At 30.7% G+C, this 25,044-nt stretch overlaps 1 protein-coding gene across 1 annotated transcript in view; it reads right to left on the bottom strand.

Moving 5' to 3' along the window:
• LOC118199342 (glycine--tRNA ligase-like) overlaps positions 1-25,044 on the bottom strand; it is a 60,501-nt gene that overhangs the window by 28,352 nt on the left and 7,105 nt on the right. Inside the window, exons 4-8 of the mRNA XM_085821350.1 lie at positions 17,922-18,063; positions 12,998-13,086; positions 11,762-11,838; positions 6,081-6,226; positions 1,032-1,175 (exon numbers count right to left, since the gene is read on the bottom strand). Coding sequence (XP_085677476.1) covers positions 1,032-1,175; positions 6,081-6,226; positions 11,762-11,838; positions 12,998-13,086; positions 17,922-18,063 — 598 coding nt within the window. The remainder of the gene's footprint in view (positions 1-1,031; positions 1,176-6,080; positions 6,227-11,761; positions 11,839-12,997; positions 13,087-17,921; positions 18,064-25,044) is intronic.

The following is a 25,044-nucleotide window of genomic DNA, read 5'->3' as shown; positions in this document are numbered from 1 at the left end:
TAATTCCTTACTAAATGTAGTATTTCATCTTGATGTACTCCATCTTTGATATGATTTAAATCAAATTCCTCTTCCTTATAAATATCACGAATACAAATCAAATAGTTTTCTGGTTGCAATTTTCTAATTTCGGCTATGCGTAATGTATGCTTTATGCATGCGCATGTTGAAAGAAATGTGTAATAAAGTAAATAAATATATAATAAGCTTCTTTTTTTGTAAATTTTGATACCCTTTAGATCATAATTGCTCATTATTTTATAAATTACGGTTTCATATTTTTAATTTTATAATTTCTGCATGCCATCTTACCAGATTTAAACTGATGATCTATAATCTGGAAAAATCGATAATCCGGAATCGCCGAAGTCCCGACGAGTCCGGATTAAAGACTTTTGACTGTACTGTTAAGTAAACCTAGTGCCAGAGTGTCGCTATGGTAAACAAAGTGAATTTTAAAGAATGCATTTATTCTATTGTGGTTTATGTGCTGTCGGCGAAGTAGGCTTAATTCAATCTAATAAGTTTAAATAAAATGCAAGAAAAAATGCATATAATTTAATATTCCGTACAAGGAATACATGTGGAGTACACATGAGATTTTTTTATTAATGTTAAGTTTAACATTTTTAGAAAATAATAAAAATTGTCTAATTATTGGTATGTCAGGAATTTAGCCGTTACGTACAAGAAGGTAATTTGTAAAAATGATAAAATTGAAATGTTCCACAACATGAATTTAAATTTAAAAAAAAAATATTTCTATAAATACTTTAATAAAAATCTTTAATTAAATCTTTTAAGTAACAATAAATAAAAAGCAGAAAACCAAATAAATTTATTTATACCAATTCATTCTAAAATCCTGCAGGGCCCCTCTGCAAATATATCAATCCCTAAATGGGTTATAAACATTTAAAAAGGTTTGGAAAGGAATGCAACAATCATTTTTCTTAGTTCTCCAAACACATAATATTTCTAGCGCTATCATTACTTTACAAACCATTCTTTTCGTAAGCACTTTAACTTACCTCAGTCTAAGGGGACCAGGCGAAATTTCCTTTCTGTAACAAACTCCAATTTGAGCAATAGCAAAAGGAAGCCTACATTGGTCAGACTTCACAAAATGTTTGAAATTTGCAAAAATACCTTGAGCTGTCTCTGGACGCAGATACCTAGAAAGGTCAAGAAAAGAAAATAACGTCACAAAATAGCTCACATGATAACTTGCATATGAATATCAGAGCTAATGTCACTAAACAGCATAATATAACACCAGTAATGAACAAATATGATGTCACAACACATATTGCTTGATTTTTGCTTTGGTTTTATGCAACCTCGATCTTCCATAAGCCAGCTTAAATTTTGAAATGAAGGATAAAAATTAACTAATATTTCTCTGATTTTCTCTTAAATTTTGAAAAAATACTAAAATTTTGAGCTTTCCTTTTACAGAAGAGCAAGCAGAGAAGAACTGCCAAAGTTACAGAATTGTGTACACTGATGTGCATTCTCAAAACACTGAAAGAATGCAAGAATTGGCAAAATGGCACAATAAAAGATGCTGCAGAATTATACGATGCAACTTAGTTAAGTATTTAAATTCACAAAAGTATTCACAAAAATAAAAACGACTTTGTTGCTGCTTTAAATGGCCATTACATTTTTTCTGATGCGACTGACTGACACTAATTTCAATTAACTTGTTTATCAAATAACCTGACAGCTTGAGCTATTATTTATCTAAGTTTGCATAAATTTGGCAGGATGTCTGCAACTTTTCATATAGACAAGAAAATATGTGAATACAGGAATTTCTCAAGAATGATATGATGACAAAATATTATATCACTGATTAACAACACTTTCAAAAGCTGGTGTAAACAAGTATTTCAGAGCGTAGTGGAACTTTGGATCATGAAAATACGGTCCGGAAACAAATTATCTGAACAAAAAACACCTCAGGTGACAAATAGTGTCTTGAATTTGAAATACTCAAGTCTACAAACAAATTATCAACAAAAAACACCTCAGGTGACAAATGGTGTCTTGAATTTCAAATACTCAGATCTACAAAATATGATTTTAAAAGGTGTTTTGAGGTAACTTATGGCACATAATTAACAGTCATGGACTTTTGGAAACATCAATTTAATATTTTCAATTTCATTAACAAAGCCTGGCAGAGAGTGACTGACAGGATCACACCTATTATTCTGGAAAACTTTTATGAAACAGATTTTACATCGTATGGTACAGTATTCTTTGCATAACTCAACACTACACATTAGCCAACTCATTTGTTCTTTTCTCTATGTTCATTTGCATACAATGAACACAGCAGCATCTTGATTTTCCAACTATTGAAAGATGATCCCCAACATTCATGAGATTCTAAATACTTTTTAACCCAGCAGCAATTTTTAAACTTTTAATGGAACATATATGTACCATTAGTAGTCAAAGGGTTAAGGTTACATCTACATCATCCTTTCAACTTCATCTAGTTTAGCCTCTCAAAATGGCTAGTCTCCCAGATCACATGCAGTTTGCAACTAAACCACATTTCCAAAAATGCATGATTCATGAACTGTTAGGTTCATTGTTAACTGTTAGAAACCACAGTTCATTGAACTGTTAGGCACTTCCAGATCCAAATACTTCTTAAATATATGCATTTCAACAACTGATTGTTTGACAATGAATTGATGTTTTTGAAAAAATGTCTGTCTAGTAATAAAAACAGCTCTAACAGTGCATCTAATGACAGATGATATAATTATTACAACTGCAATTCAATTTAATGACACAATATTTTGCTTGATGTGCATGACTTTTCATTCTCTCTCTATATATAAACTGGTTTGATACTGTGGCTACAGAATATGGAATGAATGATTTGCCTTTGCTGGGCATTTTAATTTTCAATAAATTTTCATGATTTTTTTTAAAAATTTATTCTTTTTTGTTTACAGATAAGAGTAGAGCATTATACTCACAAATTTATTAAATAATTTTTGCTATAATTCTTGTATACCTTGCATAAAAAAAAGATGGGACAGTTCTATGTCTCCTGTTCAGCATGTAAGGATCTTAAGTTTTACTAACACTTATTTTATTTTAAATCTTTACTATCACTTCTTATTTTCTACTTCCGGCCAGAATTATAAACGTTAATGTATTTATGCAAAGTTTGTCTGGCGAACGCCAAGTATTTAAGTTGTGGCTTTTTGCCAAGCGAGAGAGAGGAAGCAGTGAGTCGAAGCAGGCCGCTTACCTTAGAAGTTTTACTCAGTTGCTGGTTGCCTTCCAGGCTAGAGGTTTTAATCCTCTTGATAATTTTTAAACATATTGTAGTGTTCACAGTTCTCTGTACTACATACGGCTTCCTGTTAATATAAGGCCAATCTTCCACGTTTATTATTTTAAAGTTAAATTAGAGTTTAGTTTTATTTTTATATTCTTACGTTCAGACCACAAGTAGTGGGTCTTTGTATTCCGAAGTACGGAAATTATTGTAAATAGAGAAAAATAAAGGGTTTTGTATACCCTTCTTGTGTATCCTGTCTACTTCCCACAGTTTTGAACATAGCTTTAGTAAGCTCTCTGTTCCGAGTCAGGTCCTTGCATGTTCCCGAAGAAGGTAAGACAGAACATTGAACCTGATAAGCACATCTGGCATTATTATTGCTCATAACGAATACGCCAAACTTCAAAATGCGCCAAAACGTAAATTCACGTACATTTTAGGAAATTTTGAATAAGAAACTCTAATTTGTTTTGCAGAAGTAATATTCCTTATAGTTGTGCATGTGTGACTGTTAAGTGCGGTAATCTTTGCTTTTTTTCTAGATGTTATATCCATTGTTAGTACTCTAAAATGAATTAATGTTATGTTTGTTTCTTGTTATGTTTGCAATGAATGAACTTGTTTAAGAAGTCTGCAAAAGCAGAAATCACTGAACTCTTCACACAGAAACAAATGTAAAATTGCTGCAATAATTCTAATTTATTGTCTAACCCAGCTCTAAGCAGTCAAAAGCAGACATCCAGACAACATTAATGCAGATAAAACTGCTTTGAGGGACATACTGGTGCCAACTGGCAACCAACTTAAAATTCTGTGAAAAAAAAAAAAAATGCTTTATCCCAATAAATTTGCACACTGTAGTATTTCTACCTGCATTGGATATAATCTAGCATCGGAAATATAATCTAGTGTAACAGGAATAATTAATTAATAAATTTATAATGTTCATATTTGCATGTGCGAATTAAAGATGAAAATTTTAAAAATAATCACATATTAAAATTGAAAAAAAAAATTATAAGTTCACCTACATTAAATATTATAATATAATTACACCAATTACTATGTAATTATACACACACATGTTCTTGTATATGGTAAGAAGCTAGTTCAAAAGGAGTAAGTTGTTTGCATTGCACTGGGGGGCTACTAGACATCAATCCAATTAAATATATTCTTAATAATCTTTGAAACTTAAATATATAAATAATTTTAATGGTTGTACTTATGTTCAGCATGATAAAATTAGTAAAAATGGTTGTTTTTACTTTGGATACCACAGCTATTCATAGTAATCTAAAGCAATACAATTGATGTAAATATATATCTTATAAATGCACCTTTATGAAAAGGAAACACTTTCCTCAGGAAGTTTTACAGAATTTCTAAAATGTACAGCTACTTGCAGAAAAACAAAAGCAATGAGACGGAGACATAAAAGTGAAGGGATGAATTTGAATCCTCAACCAATAGAGTACACAAGAAACACGAAAGATTTCACCAATTGACCACTGCAGAAGTCATATGGGATTTATTACATGTTGACTGATATAATGAAACTTTAAGGGATCCCAGCTCCGTTAATATTGCACATTCACAAAAATAATGATATATTTGAAATGCTTTTCATAAGGATACAAGCAGATAATAATTCTTAATGCAATGTACATCTTGTTTAAGAGAAAAAAAAGGACCTACTGATAGCAGCACCTACTGATACATTCTCAATGATTCTCTTCTGTGAGCATTGCAGTAACTCTAAGAGCTACTCTGGATTCTTTTGGAAAGATAAGTCTCCCCTTCTCTTGTTTCGCCTGCTTAGGGGAAGGGTCATCCTTTTTTGAAAGTAAATTAAAGGAGAGTAGAGATAGCTTTTTTATTTCAACATCAGGCCAATTAGAAAAAGTGTCACTTCACTTTTTTTATAATTTGTTTACAGTGAAAAGCTTTTGGAATAATATTTATTCATTTGATGTTAATTTTCACTGCATTTTGCATGATGAATTTTCAAAATTTATCAAGAAATTAAGCAGAAGCAATTCATTATTTACAGGTGTTCTGTCCTTAGTCGATTAGTAGATGGCACTATCATCATGCCAAAAATGTACCAGTTAATTCTTGTAACTCATCATGAGCAAATGCATATCTTGAAGCGTTGAAAGAACTAAAATCTTGTAGCTCTACTCTTGAATTTGTATCATATGTATCTATATAGGGATGCATTCTGGTTATCATCATAATAAATGTTGTATGCGAACTTTGCTTAATCCTTGGAATAACATACCGACCACATGTAGTCAACACCCTGTAACCACACCTCTGGATACTTGGAGCTAAATCATGACTGCTCAAGAAGTGTGCGATATTTTGTCCCCTAAAAATCAATAAGTATTCTTATTTTCATGTAATGTAATTGTACATGATAGAAGGTGTACATCGGAAATATAATATTAATAACTGTAATGTTAGAATAAGAAATGATTGGGGAACTGACTTATCTTAATCAGCAGAATTAGCAAGCAGAGAAAAGCAGTGGAAAACACCAATTTGTACCATATAGTTTTGATTGCTAGGCAAAATCTACCAAAAATTTTTAAAACTTACTTAATTAATCAACTGATACTGAAAATATATTTTATTGCTGAAAGGTAATAATAGACTGTTGGTGAGGTATCAGTGAGGCTGGCTAATACCCTATTAGTGAAAAAGGATGCAAAAGAAAAACTTAATAAAACATCTTTCAATGATAAAAAGAATTATTTTATACCCTTTATTATTTCCTCTAGGATCCATTGAGGTATTCATCATGAGATTAAAGTCCACAGCATCAGATAAATCATTTCCAGTATTTGGAGATTTTATGTCAAACTTTCTCAGCAAAGTATTCATTTCTTTTTTAGAACAGCCATCCAACTAATAGAGAGCAAGAGAGAATGAATTTTATTAATACATCTGTCACATAATTTACATATTTTAATACCTAAAACACACAGATTGCATATAATTTGCTGATCTTCCTATGAACCAAAATAAAATATGAACAATATATTATATAGTTTGCTCAATTAAATACTTAGCTAGAAGGTTTATATAATCATTAATAAATAACACTGATAATAACTTAACAGCAAAAAAGGGCAGAAATATCCAGCTGTCTGCTATGTCTTTCCCTTACATCAGTAGAATTACAAATTACTCACCAGTTAATGGAATGTTAAGTGAAAAACTGCACCAAAATGCCAAATGTGATAACTTTCTTTACCTCACCTTACATACAACTATGCAGTGATGCCACAGGCAATAAGTAAAAAGAATAAACATATATTTAGTAATTTTTTGAGAATTTCTGTTATTTTTTATTATTATTATTAAGTTCTGCTAATTTTTTAAAAAAGAAAATAGTAGATTACTTGATTTGACAGTTGCTAAATGGAAAACAGTTGCACTTAAATTCATCCACCAGTTTGTAAAGCAAATGCTGTTTCAAAGATTGTTATCATTTCCCTCATGACTGAACACTCAGCAATTTTTGGAAGCGGGGCAGGTCTATTGCTCATTAAGCTACCTCATAAATGGGAAGATTGCTCTAGGTGTACCACAGAGCACAACCCAGTAACATCTGCAACAAAAGAAGAAACTCTGTGCCAATTTTGACAAAGAGCAATCCAGGCAATAAATCCAAATGTCTCCTATCCCATTTCCCTTACCGCTAACCTCTTGAAAGGATTTTCAGCTCAATAGTATTTAAGTGCCTTCATACCACAAAGGCATTACACTTGCAAACATGACTTCTCTGGGATTCAAGACTAGCAGCCAGCTTTGCAGCTACCATGAAAACAGGGTGGCTATGGCAGGTCAGAGAACTGACAAACTTCCTCAGTAATTATATATTATATCTCGATAATTATAGATATATCTTATAAAAAAAAAGAGTCCACCTGTATAACAGATGCAAATACATTTAACATATGTGAAATGAAATGGATACTGAAATAAGTTAAAATAATGAGATTGCACATATATTGTACTTGTCTTCTGTAGTGGCCTTGATGAGAAAGTGGGGAAGTTGGCCTTGATGAGTTAACGAGTTTATGCATTGATAAGACACAAGCAATTACCAATCTGTACAAGTGCAAGAAACAAATGGTTAATGATCTAACTGGTTTTTCATAATTGTTTTATATAGTACAAAATCTGTAGTCCATTATTCGGAATGATCTATAATCCGGACCTCAAAGCCACAAACTTACACATGCGCGTTTAATACACGCATCCACTACGCGTAGACTGTTAGTGAAGTATCAGTGAGCATTTACCCATGCGCGCTTCTGATAGTGAAGAAAGTGACAGAGACGAAATGAAAACAAAAAAATTTCGATTGACAAGTTAGTCGGTATTCTCAACACAGCAATTATAGGACTGAACAAGAAATTATGTCTGTTTATAGAATTAAAGGGAAAGTATTAGCTCAAAAAACAAAGCAGCTTAAACAACTTACATTGAAAGAAAATGTTTAATAAAGTAAACAAATAAATATTAAGTTCTTTTTTTTTTTTTTTTTTTTTTTTTTTGTAAATTTTGATACCCTTTGCTCTTTATTTCATAAATTATGGTTTCATATTTTTGATTGTATAATTTTTGCATGCCATCTTACCAGATTTAAATTGATGATCTCTAATCCAGAAACACCCCTAATCCGGAATCACTGAAGTCACGACGAGTCCGGATTACGGACTACTTTGTACTGTACTAGTATAGATACTTTTCATTGTAAAGTATTCACTATTTTCAAACTTCCATCAACAAAAAAGAGGCTATAGTTTCTGTTTGAGGCCTTACTAGCAGCAATTTCTGAACTGTGGCCACCAGAAAAAGACTGGAGAACATGAATTTTCCCTTAAATTCACAATTCTCTTTTTTAGAAACTGCTCATAAAATTGCATTAAATAAAGTAATAAATAGAATTTTCTGGTGTTTAATAAAAAATAGAATTTTCTGGTATGTTTAATAATAAACAGAATTTTTTTGCATGTTTACATACATTACTTTAAATTAATTACTTACTAGCATTAAATACGATAATTAATATATATCTTGAACCAAGTCTGCCTAATCATGCTTTTATTTTAAATAAATAGCTGACAAAATTGTATTAAATACCATAATAAACACAAATTTATATCGAATTTTGGTACTGTTCTGTTATCAGAATTTGATTCAGATATCGCCAAAAGCTGGCGATTTAGAGAAAAATTCGCAGCATAAAAATAATCACCAAAATATTTATAATACTGTTGAGTTGAAGGAAAATCCAAGAAAAATATCGCAGATATTCGACAAATTATAAAATTTTAATGCAAATTAAACAACTTGCCAAAAAAATAAAAAAAATTCTTTTATCAAATTAAGATTAACACAAAGGCATAAAAGCGGATATCATTTAAAATGTCTGAAAACATTTGAGTTTCATAACGCTTCTGCCACCAAATAAACTGAATTAAATAAGAATCTAATTGGTTATGGTCAGTGCAGCACTGACGCTTGTTTTGCCAATTCTTACTGCCCCCCTAGACATTAATGCTTGGCCACAGACTTCCCTCATATAACTGTTTCAATCAACAGCAGTGCAATGATTTTCATCAAGTTGATGCTAACAAAATTCATGAGAAGTTAATACCAAACAACATGCATAAATGAAACAAATTGCTGTTAAGAAACTGATTATAGATCCTTCAAAATATTTGAACGTAATCTTTTTTTTTTTTTTTCCTTAGCACGTCATTATCTTCACATCTCCATTTTGGTGCTTCCATCAAACTGAAGTACAGCTTCATTGGTTTTCCATGCACTTTCTTTCAGAGCGAATTATTCCTCATCCTGAAGAAATTTTGTCAGATGTTTCATCATTAGGCAAGCCACAAATTTTCTTATCCATGATAAATAGAACAGTAATAAAAACAGAATTGACCATTACATCTTTAGAACTTGTAGTCTTGTTGGCAATTTTGAAAAGGCATACTTGAAAAAAAAATTATAATGACTTTAAAAATAAGTATTGGCAACTTCGTATAAACTAGTCTCTTGGCAAAAGGTTAGTAATCTTTAGCAAAACATTTTGCAATGACTGTTGTCCCAATATCAGAAAAGTACCTAAATTTCTTCTAAAAAAATTTAATTGTATGTATATATTAAATAACTTGTATTGTCTAGATATTGAATGAACTGCTGATTTATCATTTACCATAGTCAACTTCATTTTATGGATGTTTTTAATAGTTGGCAACAAATCACACTTCTATAAGAACGAATTACTCAATTGTTTTCTCTTGACAAGGCTATGACAGAAGACAAATACAGGAGGCACTGCTTTATGTGATCATGTTCCCCCATGATCATTTTGATACAGTACAAGTCCAAGATTCGGAATTTCAGAAATTCTACGATTCCAGATTTCAGAAATTTGTGGATTTTATATAATCAGCATGAATTCAGTAAAATGACCTGAGGACAAGGCAAATATTTGGGGCTCTGTGACTTGTGTAGGGCAGATAAAAAATGCTAACTCTCTCACAACCATTCAAGAAGTATGATTTTAGCCAACATTAATATGTCATAAGATAAAATGACACGCCAACAAACATTTATTTAGAAGCCAAACAACAAAAATCAGCTTTATATTTGCGGTTTTACCAAACCATCATACTCAGCTGCTAAAGTGCTTTTTGCACTTTGGCAGCTCAGGATGATGGTTCAGTAAAACCATCGAAACTAGTCCTGTGAAAATTTGCAAATATAACACTGATTTTTGTTGTCTGGCTTCTAAATTAATATGTAAATCAATTCATTGTCACTGGCCACAGCACCATTCCACATAGCCACGAGGTGTTTGAAAGTGGAAATCTCAGTCAGTGGGGAGAAAAATCCCATTCAGGGTGCATCTACTTTCCCTCACTGAATATTACATTGTTCATCCCTAGAATTTGTAAACAGGGAGAAAAATTTTTTCTTGTTATTTTAATTTTATTTATATATGTACTTATTGGACTGGTGGTCCAAAGCTCCCAGTATTAGATCAGATATATTGGATATCTGGATTTCAGACTTTACACTGTAATAACAAAATAATAGTATCAAATGATGAGAAAATATATCCTTGAAAATAAGAATGGAATTTAATTAATCTATATATAAAAATATCAAGAAACATATAAATAAGTATTTTCACAGCATTTTAATTAGTAAAATGCAAAAGTTCATTTAAAAACTATCGTATATACCTGTGTATAAGTCGATCCCCCGACTTTTGAGAAACATTTTCAGAAAAACAAATTTGTTGCATGAGCAGTGTTGGTGCCACCAATAAAATGGCATACTGATGTACTTGAAAAAATTACACTCACACTTTAGCAATTTTTTGTTTATTTCCATTTAGCACATGATAAAATTTTTAAATATGTATGTAATTTTCAAGGAATTTCATTTGAATCCTTTAAATTCTGATTTGATCTGTCAGCACTATCCTTATCTTCAGAGCAGATGTTTTTATTTTATTTGGCTTATAATTCCTTACTAAATGCAGTAATTCATCTCAATGTAATCAGTCTTTGATATGATTTAAATCAAATTCCTCGTCATTATAATTCGCTTCCGATAGCAAAGAAAGTGACACAGAGGTTATTGAAAACGAAAAAATTTCGATTGACAAATTAGTTGGTATTCTCCACACAGCAATTATAGGACTCGAAAAGCGGAACTTTGTAACTGAACAAGAAATTATGTCTGTTTATAGAATTAAAGAGAAATTATTATCCCATAAAAAACGAAGCAACTTAAACAACTTACATTGAAAGAAATGTTTAATAAAGTAAACAAATAAATATTAAGCTTTTTTATTTATTTATTTATTTATTTATTTGTAAATTTTGATACCTTTTACATCATAATTGTTCTTTATTTCATAAATTACGGTTTCATATTTTTAATTTTATAATTTCTGCATGCCATCTTACCAGATTTAAACTGATGATCTATAATCTGGAATCACCGAAGTCCCAACGAGTCCGAATTAACGAATTTTGACTGTAGTCTATTTTGACTTTATTTGGTGGCTCTGTTTAAAAAATTTATTCTGTACTATTTCGATTATATTAACCAACTTGATCACAGAAAGCAAGGTACTTTCCATACTGTCAAATGCAAATAGAACTTCGACAAATCAATAACAATATCTGAAAGATAACATTAACTGTGACTGCATTAAGTGGTCTATTATGCAGAGAATATTATTATGAAGGATTCAAAATGCATTATCAATACCTTAAACATTTAAGACCAACAGTTTATAATTTTTATAATTTTTCATTATTAAAATGAGATACAACTGAATAAAGAATTAATTAAATACATTTTGATAAACTATGTGCCGTAACACAGTTTTACTTACTATACCTTCACAATAATGTCTTCATATTCTGCACATTGCTCAGAGGTAACATTTTCATCTGCCATCATCTTTTCCAAATGATCTATAATAATAATAGTAGTAATAAAAATAAAGGGAAATTAATAGTTAAAACAAGCATCATTATGTTAAAAATTAGTAGGAATTAATCTAAAAAAATTATTTATTCAAAAACTAATGCTTAGGAATTTACATAGTTTCGCATTTGAAAATAGAAATATCCTTATTTCACTAATTCTAATTTTTGTACTGTTATATCTTAAGACAACATGGTTGTCTTACTGATTATCAAAATAATAAAACATACATATTTTCAGCAATTAAATTTAAACAATCAAACTTTGTTTAATTTAATTTAGCTCAAAAATAAAAAAATTAGTTTACTGGAAATTAAACAAGAAATGAAAGCGTAAATGAAAAATAAAAATAATAAAAATTCAAGAAATTCTTTCATTTGTTTTATTTACTATGAGATCAGACAGTAACTGCTTTTGCAATTAATATCTAAAATACGGATTGTGCTGGTGATCTTTTTTGTTTCGAAAGACATAATTCATAAAGAATGCATTCCTGAAGGGAAGAACACTCCATATTTTATTAAGGCAAAAAAAAAGCATGTTTCTAGACAGAATTCAGCACATTAGGTCTGAAAAAGCTCACTTAAATATATTTTTATTATACAATAATGTGGTGCCACTCAGCTCCTGCTAAATAATATGTAGCCCACCCCCCCAAAAAAACACCATTAAATTTCTGAGACATCCTCCTTATTCACCAGACTTGTTATTTGCAGACTACTTTATCTTCCCTAAAGTTAAGATTCAATTTAAAGGTTGTTACTTTAATAGCACTGAAGTGAGTCAGAAAATTGTAACCAGACTTGAACAGTATTCCAAAAAATGAGTTCTACAAAAGAATCAAGCAGTTGTATCAGTATGTCAAGTACTTTATAACCTTACAAGGATTGTATATTAAAAAGAACGAAGCAAGAATGTTATTTTTTAGACTTTCAGTTTTGTACAAACTTAGTTCTTCCATACCATTCCATCATTCACGTTTTCTCCATACACATCGCTAATTTGATGATGAATTACAGCCGTTTTCATAGCTTTAGCATTAGAAAAGCAAATCACGACTAATTTTAAATCATGGACATATTCTCAGCGATAATTTATTAATAATAAAGTACAAATAATATTAATGTACATCACACATAGACTTACTCTTTATTAAATGATTTACTCTGAAGCATTCTCCATTTTTCAAATCTTTAACCATCACGTCAGCAAACCGGTCAACATGTCCAGAAGATCTTTGGAAAAAAATTGCAATGCTCTGTTACTATACAAGCCATTAATTAATTAACACATCTCAAAAGAGCATTCCAAACATACATAATTTTAAAATTTAAAGTAAATTTTGAAAAGTAATAAAGAAATATATTATTAAAACCATATCACAATCAGAATACAAAACCAAACATAATAAAATTAATTATGCATGGCTCTTCTAGCATGTAGTCTATTAAAAAAGTAATTAAAAAACAAAGATTTTATTTAAAACACACAATTGTGAATCTAGGTTTACAGTTCAGTCACATTTCTTTATATGTATATTTAATATTTATAAAAATTTCAAAGAGAGATCAAAAAGCCCAACATGAAAGTTCTCAACAATCTTAGAATTAAAAGAAATATAGAGAGAGCTCCCAATTAAATCGGGTAGAGGTGGTTTAACTAAGTTGCATATTAACCAGGTCTGAGTTAAAAAAAGGTTAAGTATATTTTTTGCAAAAATTACTATCATAGGAAATTAATGTAAAGCAAAACTATGTATGAAAAATACATCCTATATAACTATGGAAAATATATACATAACTAATGGGAAATACATATAGGGAGGAAAATATGAAAATAATAGCAGTGACAGCAGATGCTGTCTACCAGACGATCTTTGCCTCCCTACCAAAGAAAAAAAGTTTTTTTTTTTTTAATCATGTTCAAACAATATCCTTATTTGAACTCAATAATGTTATTCAAGTTCGCTTAGGATTACATTTTTATAACTATCTATAACTTAGTTATTCTAATGATATTTATTCTTCTCTTATTTACAATGTGTTTTCAATGTTTACAATTTACAATGTGTTTTCAATATTTACAATGTTTAGTCTTTTGTACTTTAAATATAGATTTAATTTATGAAACCAAACAAATTTATTATTCTGATTAAAACTGCTTAAAAAACTGTTAATAGTTGATAAGTTGCGCATTAAACTTTTGAACGCACAGCTAATGTTTTTTAAGCACAATGCCCTTTATCTAGCACAGTTCAAAAAAATAAATAAATAAATAAAATAAGTCATATGCACCTATAAAATCCTTATTTAATAAGTAAATGAAATTTTTATATAAGCAGAACAAAAATTAAATCAACAATCTTCAGAGACATTGAAGTTGAAATGTTGGGAGGAAAAAATACTTATATAGATTAATTCATAAGCCTTACCTATTAGGTGGGTATTTTAAAAGTAGGATTACTTCCAAAGATGGGAGGTAGAATGACTGAAAGAAAACTAAGTAATTGAGACTGGCTTAGATACAGGGTCAATCCTGTCTCACCAATAAACAGCTTGGGATGCATTCCAATGATGCATCCCAGGTAAAATGTATCAAAAACATCTCAGGTATGCAAAAAAAGAGAAAAAAAAAAACTATTCTAATAATAGTATTTTTATTAATTAGGTTAGTTATCTTTCACGAGCTTCTTTTTAACAGCCCTCAGATTAAGCAGTATTTTGACTTAAAAACATGAATGCTACTCTATTACTATCCCAGATAAATGGAAGATGATTGCACTTTTCTTCAATTTAATAATTTTTATTGCCATTTAAAATAGTGATTTACTCAAATAAAAAAATTTTAATGTGCATAGGCAATTAATATTTAAAACTATGGATACCTTCCCTAAAGTTTAATCTATAATATATAGGTTTTGTAACAAAACTGTAAATTTAGGATTTTTTTATATTTAAATTGAAATTGGTCCAATATGATATATTAAAAGAGAGGTGGAAAATTCTGCCATACTTATTAAAAAAAAATATTTAAAAAAAGTCTCTAAATCTGAAAATTCCAATCTTTTAAATTAGGAATTAAAAAAAAAAAAATTCTATTGGCTTGTCCAATAGAGCATAACATTTTTAATTTTATAAAATTAAAGTACCATAACTTTTTGCATAAGTGATAAACCATGTATTATCTTATGATTTACAAGATTTAAGCTACTTACTTTCCTTGTAAAAGTACTCGATTTAAGAAAAATCAAATGATTCAAGATAAATAAAAATAATTTGAAGGGTAAAATACAAATGTGCTTAGTCTGTCACACAAAATATTCCACTTCCACAGCTATTCATAGTCCACTTTTGCACTAAATTGTGAAACAAGTCTCTTTTGCTGGAAGGTCAGCAAGAAACAACTCCTGCACATGAGTAATTTTGTATGGATAGCAATGCAAGACGTTTTGTAGAATTTTACGCACTGTGCTAACAGGCATGTCCAAAGTTTGGGCAATTGCCCGTGCCTGGCACAGTTGCACACCACTGCTCAACTTGACTCCTACAATGCTATGGCCACTCCTTCAACTGACGTTGAATCAATTCTTTTCCTTCCTCTACCAGATTACACATCAAAAGAACCTGTCTTTTCGAATTTCTGAATCATTTTCTCCAGACCCACAGCAGTAGTTGGACCAATGCTTTTTTTCATACTCTTGAGTGTCCAAAGCTACGGACGCACAGTCATCGCTTTTGTAAAAAAGCTTTACAAGCATGTTATGATCCTTCATTGAGACAGTCATGGTGAACTTTTCAAAAGCAAAATGAGAAAAAGAATCAAACCAGATTATTGTGTGAATATCGCACATAGCACAACGTATTTGGATTAATGACAAGTATTGCCATGAAGGTGTATAACATAATTGCAATCATGAAAGGATGAGGAAAAGTCATGTACCCAGCATTTTTTTTATAACAACTGCAATGAGTCGTGCATATGACAGGCATTTTCATTTACATATTCTGATGCTTTCAGCGCCATCTATTGTTAAAATCTTTAACTATTTATTTTTCTACTACCATATGTTTTCTGCCTTCTTTGATAATATTCCATTCAAATTTGACGTCATTCTGATCAGTGATTCCTTTTTTACAGTGTTTTGAAATTTAAACTTTAATTATAATCACTCTGTATATACAGTACAAAGTCCAAGATTTGGAACTGTTGAGACTTCCGCAATTCTGGATTTCATATTTTAAGGGAAGTAAAATTTAGAAACAGCTAAAGCTCAATACAACTTTTTGTTGTTTGACTTCTGAATTAGCTCAATACTAACATTCGCTTTGTTTCAAGAATTATTTTTTCAACATAAGTTGTATAAGAAATTTAATTTTATTTGCTAATACTTTCTCTATAAAGAGACAATTTCTTGTTCAGTTGCAAAATTTCATAGTTTGAGTTCTATAATTGCAATTTCAAAAATTCAAGTAAGATAATCAAGTAAATAATCAAATAAAATTTTGAAGTAATTTTTTTTCCATTCAGAGCATTTCTTTATCTTATTCTCATTATCAACTGTGATAGAAATAATACTATATTACAGGTTTTCTTATCTGTTAATTGATTGATGACAGTGAGACATTATCACTGCAATGACTTCAGCTATATCATCTTCATTTAGCCTTTCTTCCCATATTCTATCATTCAGAAAATTTTATGATTCTCTACTATCAAAGTTCCCCCCACACACACACACACAGGTGTGTGTGTGTGTATTTCTGTGGTACTAGGCATCTCACCTGGTTTCTTTCCTGACATATTTTCTATCTAGCATTTTATTTATTATTTTTTAATTTTATTTATTTATTTATTTATTTATTTATTTATTTTAAACTCAGACAGATTTTCATGATTTTGGTTTGCCAAGAGATGACAAATGACTGTACTATTTATTTCTTTAAGAAAGAGGCTACTGCACAAAAATGACTTGATTTGAATAACTACCTCTTGAAATTAAAATGTGATGTAAAGTAAATTATGATATTTTCTCCTATTTCTGCTTAAAGCAGATTTTGCCATCTGTTAAGTAACCCACTGGGACCTTCTCATTGCAATGGAAGACCTCAATTATATCATCTTCATTTAGCATAATTTATGATGTTATCTGAAAACTTTTTAATTGGCAACTATCATTGAAAAATATAGCAGCTGGCTATAAAAAAAAACTGGCACAGCACTTTTTGGTACCCTAGTATGATTGGCACCCCATATAAATAAAACATACTCATAATTCAAAATAAAATATACCTTTACCTAATTGTAACTGTCCCCTTGATGGCTAATTTAACTAAGAGCCTGGGCAGCTAGTTAAATTAAGCCACGTATGGAAGCATTTTTTAAAATATCTGTAAAATTGTTCTCTCATGACCTTGCAATGCTCCACTCTCAAATTTAATTATTTCAAGAATTCTAGAATGGTTTTACTGATGCCTTGATTTAAAAAAGGCTATCTACATTTCAAGCATGCATTCCAATATTCAATGGCTTAATGATGATGTAAAGTTTCAAGGAAACCAAAACTTTAATTTTGATGAGATAACAGTGATAATGAGAATAGACAATGAAATAATAAGCAGTCCCTGCTATACCGGCAAAAGGAAACCAGTATGTGCAACAATTCACTCCATCTTTCGGGGTTCATGTCAATGTACAGGACTAAATAAGATAGAAAATTGTTGTCGTTCACAACCTTTTAAAAGCCGAAAATGTGATTCACTAGCCACCAGATGTTTAAGGTCGAAATACAATCTGAATGATACAATATTATAATGAATAATGTTTTTTGGGGGGAGGGTACTCGACTTATCAGGACAAAAGTCAGTTTATGATACACTTGCCTTTACTTGACTATCATATCCCTTTTTACACTATGTGAGAAAAAGGAAAATTTAAAAAAAAAAAAAAAAAATAATGAGAGGTCCACATAACACATCATTTTGCTTATTGGACATGTGTTTTCAAACTATGTACAGTATTATCTGGAGTGAGAAATTGTAAGCCTGGTAAATAAATTTTTGTTAATACTTGCTTTAAAACATTTTCAGGTGTTAGACTTGAACAACAAGCTTCTAACATGTCGTCTTCTTTAACAAAATGAGATCTCCAAAGAGCCAGAATATTGTTTTGCATTTTAACTCCCAAATCACCAAAATCAAGCAGCCCGGCAACACCTAAAAAAATCAAATGTTTACATTACTAAATTCAACAAACAAACATAATAATAAAAGATCCCCGGGATTCTTAAATGATGAAACTGAAGAGATAAATGCTGCTGATCCTTCAACAACATGAGTCCTAATTATGAATTTTATTTAAATTACATTTTCTCCCTAAATAAATATAAGGAAAAACATTCTGGATATTAGTTAAAACTCATTATGAAATTATACAAACATCAGCAGACTTATGATATGGGAAGCTCACTACATTCAAACTTCTGAAGGCTTCTTAATTTATGAGACAAAATATGTCTACTACTTTTTACCCTTCTTTTCTATGAATGTGGAAAGCTGATATGGAGTCACCTCAGAATGAAGGGTGTCTCGAGATAGTACCTTATGTGACCTATAAATCCACCTTTGTGTGCAGTATGTAAACATTATAAAATTATGAAAAAGTTTATGTGATAAATATATCAAATACATGTAAGTTTATTTACCTTTTATTAACATGAAATATACAAAGACATTTAAGAAAAACACTCATTTTTGATGTCTAGTGCTAGTAATACTTGTAAAATTTATACATTGTTTTTCAGCATAAGGCAGTATTGATCCAGATATTTGAAATATATTTAGAAGATGTACATTTAAATATCAATAACATTAATTTTTTGAAAAAGGGACATTTAGCATTAATTTTAAAATAGTGATTAAATGTATTTTATCTTATGATGATTTTTAAGCCATATTTTCTTTTTAACTTACTTTATAATTGAACAATGGAGCATCTACAACATAAAGCATGCAAAGTCAGTTATTTCACCGATACGCATAAACAGGGATTGAATTTATTTTAAAAAATCTAGCTGAAAAAAAAAACAAATTCTTGTTACCACCCCTTTACTCCCACCCTCCAAAATAATAAAAACTTACTAGTATTAGTCACTCTTAACAAACATTTTACACGTCCTCTCAGCTGCATTCTCATCCAACTTATGCTTCAGACACTTTTTGGTTGTACCACTATTTCATACAATCAAAAGTCGTTAATTCGGACACCCATAATTCAGAATGATCTATAATCCGGACCCCAAAGCTACAAACTTTCAGCGCATGCGTCGCGTTGACGCATGCGCAGAAGACCTTTAAGGCTGCGAATATGTGTGTGTGCATGCGCAAAATAAGTTTACGAATGCGCGTTTAATGTATAACGGACGGTATAAGCTAAGCTAAAATTATCTAATTCAGTTAATGTTGCAGATTGCGTTGTTCCTTAATCTTCAAATTGGATTCAGCTTATTATTTTTTGCAGACTGTTAGAGCAATTTTATAAAAGTAAGCTTGAACTTTCGATTATGTCAAATAGAATTTCTGATATATATTTACTAATATGTAAAGGATCAACAAAGCGAAAGTATGTTTCGAAGTCCATTAAACAAAAAGTGGAATTGCTGCAAAAAATGGATAAAGGCATATCCTTTGTTTGTCTTTAACACCGCTGCGCGCAATGAATTGGAAGTTGATCTGTCAGCACTATCCTTATCTTCAGAGCAGATGTTTTTATTTTATTTGGCTTATAATTCCTTACTAAATGTAGTATTTCATTTCCATGTACTCCGTCTTTGATATGATTTAAATCAAATTCCTCATCATTATAATTCGCTTCCGATAGCGAAAAAAGTGACAAAGGTTATTGAAAACGAAAAAATTTCGATTGACAAATTAGTCGGTATTCTTGACACAGCAATTATAGGACTTGAACAGTGGAACTTTGTAACTGAACAAGAAATTATGTCTGTTTATAGAATTAAAGAGAATGTATTATCACATGAAAAACGAAGCAACTTAAACAACTTACATTGAAAGAAATGTTTAATAAAGTAAACAAATAAATATTAAGCTTTTTTTTGGTAAATTTTGATACCCTTTAGATCATAATTGTTCTTTATTTCATAAATTACGGTTTCATATTTTTAATTTTATAATTTCTGCATGCCTTCTTACCAAATTTAAACTGATGATCTATAATCCGGAAAAATCGATAATCCGGAATCGCCGAAGTCCCGACGAGTCCGGATTAACGACTTTCGACTGTATTATTGTTTTGTTTCCAAAAATCCAATAATTTATACCTTTTTTTTGGGCTGAAAGTCTATTAGTGAATGTCCATTGAGTTTAATCATCATACAGTCATTAAATGTCATGTTGTCTATGCATGTTTTGAGATCAATCTTAATGATATTTATTTGGCTGAAACCTCATTCACAAGATGCTGTGGATCATAAAACTGCGACTATTGACAATAAGTGGCTGAGAAAAGGAAATCTGTCTGTGTGTGAATTTGCTTTGAAAGCAATCTATGCTTTCTGCATCCTGCCCGAAAATTTTAAACTCATTCTTTTAATAAAGATTTCCAGTGTTTCTCTTCAGAAGCTTCGGTTTGAAATGACAGATATCCTTCAAAGTGATTGCACAAAGTCACAATTTTATCCTTTCCATAGCTTTCCAAATTATCATCAATCCACAATGAAAGTGTCAAAGACAGTGTTTGTCTTTACAACACCCACACTTCATCCTAGAAAGCATTTCTTAAGGTACTTTATTCCATGTGAAATTATTTTCTGATTGTCTGAATCAAAAATCTGACTATCAATATATGTATGCTGAATGTTCCTAAACTTCTCACTAATAGCAGTTGAATTGATAAACTGTTGTCCATATGTGCCTGTTTTAAATTCCAAGTCATTCAACTTTGTCACCACCTTATCTATTCGAACTTCTACCCTGCTTAAAATCGTGAACACTCTGATTTAAAAGTCAGAGCAAATTCCTTGATTATGGAAAGAAAATCTAGAAGAAATGTAAAGTTAAGACAAATTGAAAGCTTTTTATTGGCTTCAACTATCCTCTGGCCATAGCAGCATCCTTACCCTTTTCGTGTCACATTTTCTAAAGGAACAACCACATCATAATCTCTACATATAATAAAAGAAAGAGTCTGTCTGTCTGTTTGTCTTTAGTTCATGCTGTGAGTAAGCCAATAGACTCAGGGCTGCGAAATTCGGTACATAGGTGCATCTAGACAAGAGCCAGTGCACCTTGAAGCGATTTTTTTTTTCAAAATTCAAATCAGATTTGTTTTTATCTTTTTTGATGAAATCGCATCATTTTGAACAGTTTCATTCTTTTAAAAATGTGGTTTTGGCAACAATTTTAATTCAATGCTTTGTATGCTGGACTGCTGACTGTTGAAAATATGGGATAAAATGCTGCTTATTTTCTTTTGATTTATGGACATGCAACACGTACATCACAATCTTCTTATTTTGACATGCATGTGTCTCACGAGGCACAGCAGAAATAATTTTTTTTTCTCTCTCCCTCTCTCTTTATTACCTAATGGCAAAGAAGTTGTCGTATTTTGAATTATGTCATCCACAAAGCAGAATTTTGATTGGTTATTGCTTTCTGATGATAGTTCTTTTAGAAATGTGGTTTTGGCAACAGTTTTTCATTCATTACTTTGGATACTGGACTGCTGACTGTTTTCTCTTGAAAATACGAGATTTATTGCTTATTTCATTGTAATTTTTTTATATTATGTTTTAATTATATGTGATTTTAATTATATAAAAAGTTTTACATGGTTTTTTTTTTTTTTTTTTAAGGAAACAAAATTCTTAACTTTCTTTATACCACTCGAATTCTTAAGATGAAACACAGATGAACACAGATGTAGGAAATGAAAGGAAATGTAGGAAATGAAAGGATGTAGGAAATGAAACACAGATGTAGACCTACCTTTCTGTTGTCAATGAATTGACCGATGAAAAGCGGAGAAACAAAGAATACAGTCTTTCAGTTGTCCTAGAGTCTCAGTGAGCCCACTTTGGGAACACATGAGGTTCACCGTTCGATTTTAGGCAAGATTTCAAGGTAAAAATTTAAAACTAATATAGAATAAGGAGATTAGCACACAATCAAAAAAATAACATAGAACTTTCATTTCAAAACAATTTTTTTTATACCTTAAAAATTCTGGAAGATTTCTTTGAAAAATGAGGGTCTTAAAAAACTAAACATGGCTAAAATATATGGATTGGTTTGTGTTGAGCTGCCATCTACTATAAATAAAGAAGGTTCAGAGTAACCTATAAATCCTTTTTCATTTAATTTTTTCTGTGCATACAATTTTTAGGTGTACCCAGACCGTACACACCATGCCACAGAGGGTTAAAGTACAGCTTATTGAGATTATAATTTTTTTAATGTTTTAATTACATTTCACTGCATTATATCTTGGACACTATTTTACTTGAGAGGGCGTTGCACATAAACAAGAATGGCACCAAAAAATTGCTAATTTTCGACAAGGGGTACCCTGAAGTATATAATGACATCTTCAGATGGACAAGTACAGTCAAAAGTCGTTAATCCGGACTCGTCGGGACTTTGGCGATTCTGGATTATCGATTTTTCTGGATTATAGATCATAAGTTTAAATCTGGTAAGATGGCATGCAGAAATTATAAAATTAAAAATATGAAACTGTAATTTATGAAATAAAGAACAACTATGATCTAAAGGATATCAAAATTTACAAAAAAAAAAAGCTTAATATTTATTTGTTTACTTTATTAACCGCTTCCTTTACAAATTTTTTTGAAAAAAATTGCAAAAAATCATCACATTTTTTTTATTTTATTATTAAATATAACAAATGAAACATATCAAAATATGTAGGTTAAACATATCAAAATAAGTTGAATTTTTTATTTTTTGAAGGTGTAAAAGCATTTATTTTTAATATCAGTTTACTATCCCGAGTTATCTCAGGCAAATGGAAAAAAGTGATATATTAATCTTTGTATGATAGTTTTTGAAACAAGGGACAACACAGAGTGATACCTGACATTTTACACTGGTATCTGGTCCTTTTCTTACTGGCTTACCGCTGGAATCTCTTTCACGGGAGTACAGAGTACACTGTCTTGTTGGATTTGATATTTTTAAAAAAAATTTTTTCCACTTCTTCATAATCATTATCTGAAAAATCATTACCATTATTTTATTTTTTTTTTCAACGCATGCATCCTTCTTTATACATTACTAATCCACAAGCCAGCGTATACTATACAATAGGGAAACACGTGACCAGTCCCTCCAAAAGAATCGCGCAACCAACAAAATTTGGCAAATTGCCAATCAAAGCTGCATATTTCATTTCATTTCCTCCAGAACGAATAAAACCGTGATAAAGAAATCGTACTAACAAATTCTGCTTTGCCCGAGTTTTCTCGGGATAATTATTAACTGCAATAAATACGAACCCGAGATAACTCAGGATAATCAGGCAAGCGGTTAAACATTTCTTTCAATGTAAGTTGTTTAAGTGTCTTCGTTTTATGTGATAATACTTCCTCTTTAATTCTATAAACAGACATAATTTCTTCTTCAGTTACAAAGTTCCGCTGTTCAAGTCCTATAATTGCTGTGTCGAGAATACCAACTAATTTGTCAATCGAAATTTCTTCGTTTTCATTAACCTCTGTGTCACTTTCTTCACTATTGGAAGCGAATTATAATGACGAGGAATTTGATTTAAATCATATCAAAGACGGAGTACATTGAGATGAAATACTACATTTAGTAAGGAATTATAAGCCAAATAAAATAAAAACATCTGCCCTGAAGATAAGGATACTGGTGACAGATCAACTTCCAATTTATTGCGCGCCACATGTGCAGAAAGTTTGTAGCTTTGAGGTCCGGATTATAGATCATTCCGGATTATGGGTGTCCGAATTAACGACTTTTGACTGTATTTGAAATTAAGACAATGGTATCAAATCTAAAAACAGAAATAAAAACACAAATCATGAATATAAAATACAAAGTGTTACAATACCAATGCATTACATTAAAATAAAATCAAATTTAATAATAAACATCTGTCTTTTTCAGATACTGAAATAAATTTGTATTGGTCTCTTCAAATTATTTGGTCTAAAGCTATACTCACCAAAATACTTCATTCTAAATCTGTTAAAAAAGGACAATTAAAAAATGATGCACTTCTCTCAGTGCATCACATTTGGGACAAACTGTTTCACTCTCCTCTCTCAGAAAAAAACCGCAAGTGGCTCAGGAGTGAATAACTCTAAGTCGGTTCGTAGAACTTCTTTTTTTCAGTCACCTGAGCTTGAGACCTTTTGTTTAACGTACAGTTTAAGTACAATATTGTTTTTTAACTCAGAAATTGATTTGGCTGCCTTCCACATTAGAAATTGATATGATTCCACAAATCCATTGCTGCATATCTGAGGAATTATTATATAACAGAATATAAAAAAATAACAGGCTAGAAAAAAATAAATTAGCTGGAAGAATGTAAACAAACTTTTGAATTATGAGCATAGTATAAAGTCCGAGATTTGGAATTACCAGAACTTTGATGATTTCAGATTCAGGTCAAAAACAAACTATGATTTTAACATAACAGAACTGAGACAGGTGATTCATGCTATAAAAACATGCAAACTGAGCAGACTTAAAGGAGTTGTCCCAGAATTTGTTTAGAATCTGGGAAAGGGAGCCATGTGAACCTTACTGTGAGCCATAAATGAAATCTGTCACTTAAGTACACCAGAAGCTTGGAAGAAGGCCAAAATAATACCCATTCACAAAGACCCAGCCTTAATCAAAAACCATAGACCTATAAGTCTTACCTCAAGGTAAACAAGAGATTAATAGACAGGAGAAATATTATCAGCAATTATGAGGCTTGCCAACTTCGGAAAACACAGGTCCAAAACAGATCAAGTCATAAAACTGACACATTTTGTGAAAGATGGATTTCATCATAAAATGACCACCTTGGCTTGCTTCATAGATTTCCAGGACGCAAATCACACAATATGCTGATATATACTGATAAACAACTTAAGCGGTATAAGCTTAAGTTGATTTTAGGTAAGATTGAAGCACAAA

Source organism: Stegodyphus dumicola, chromosome 7 (genome assembly GCF_044657685.1).
Source record: "Stegodyphus dumicola isolate Sdum_Otavi_A_Nest chromosome 7, ASM4465768v1".
In the NCBI taxonomy this organism is placed as follows: Eukaryota; Metazoa; Arthropoda; class Arachnida; order Araneae; family Eresidae; genus Stegodyphus; species Stegodyphus dumicola.
This window is presented reverse-complemented; position numbering and strand designations above follow the sequence as displayed.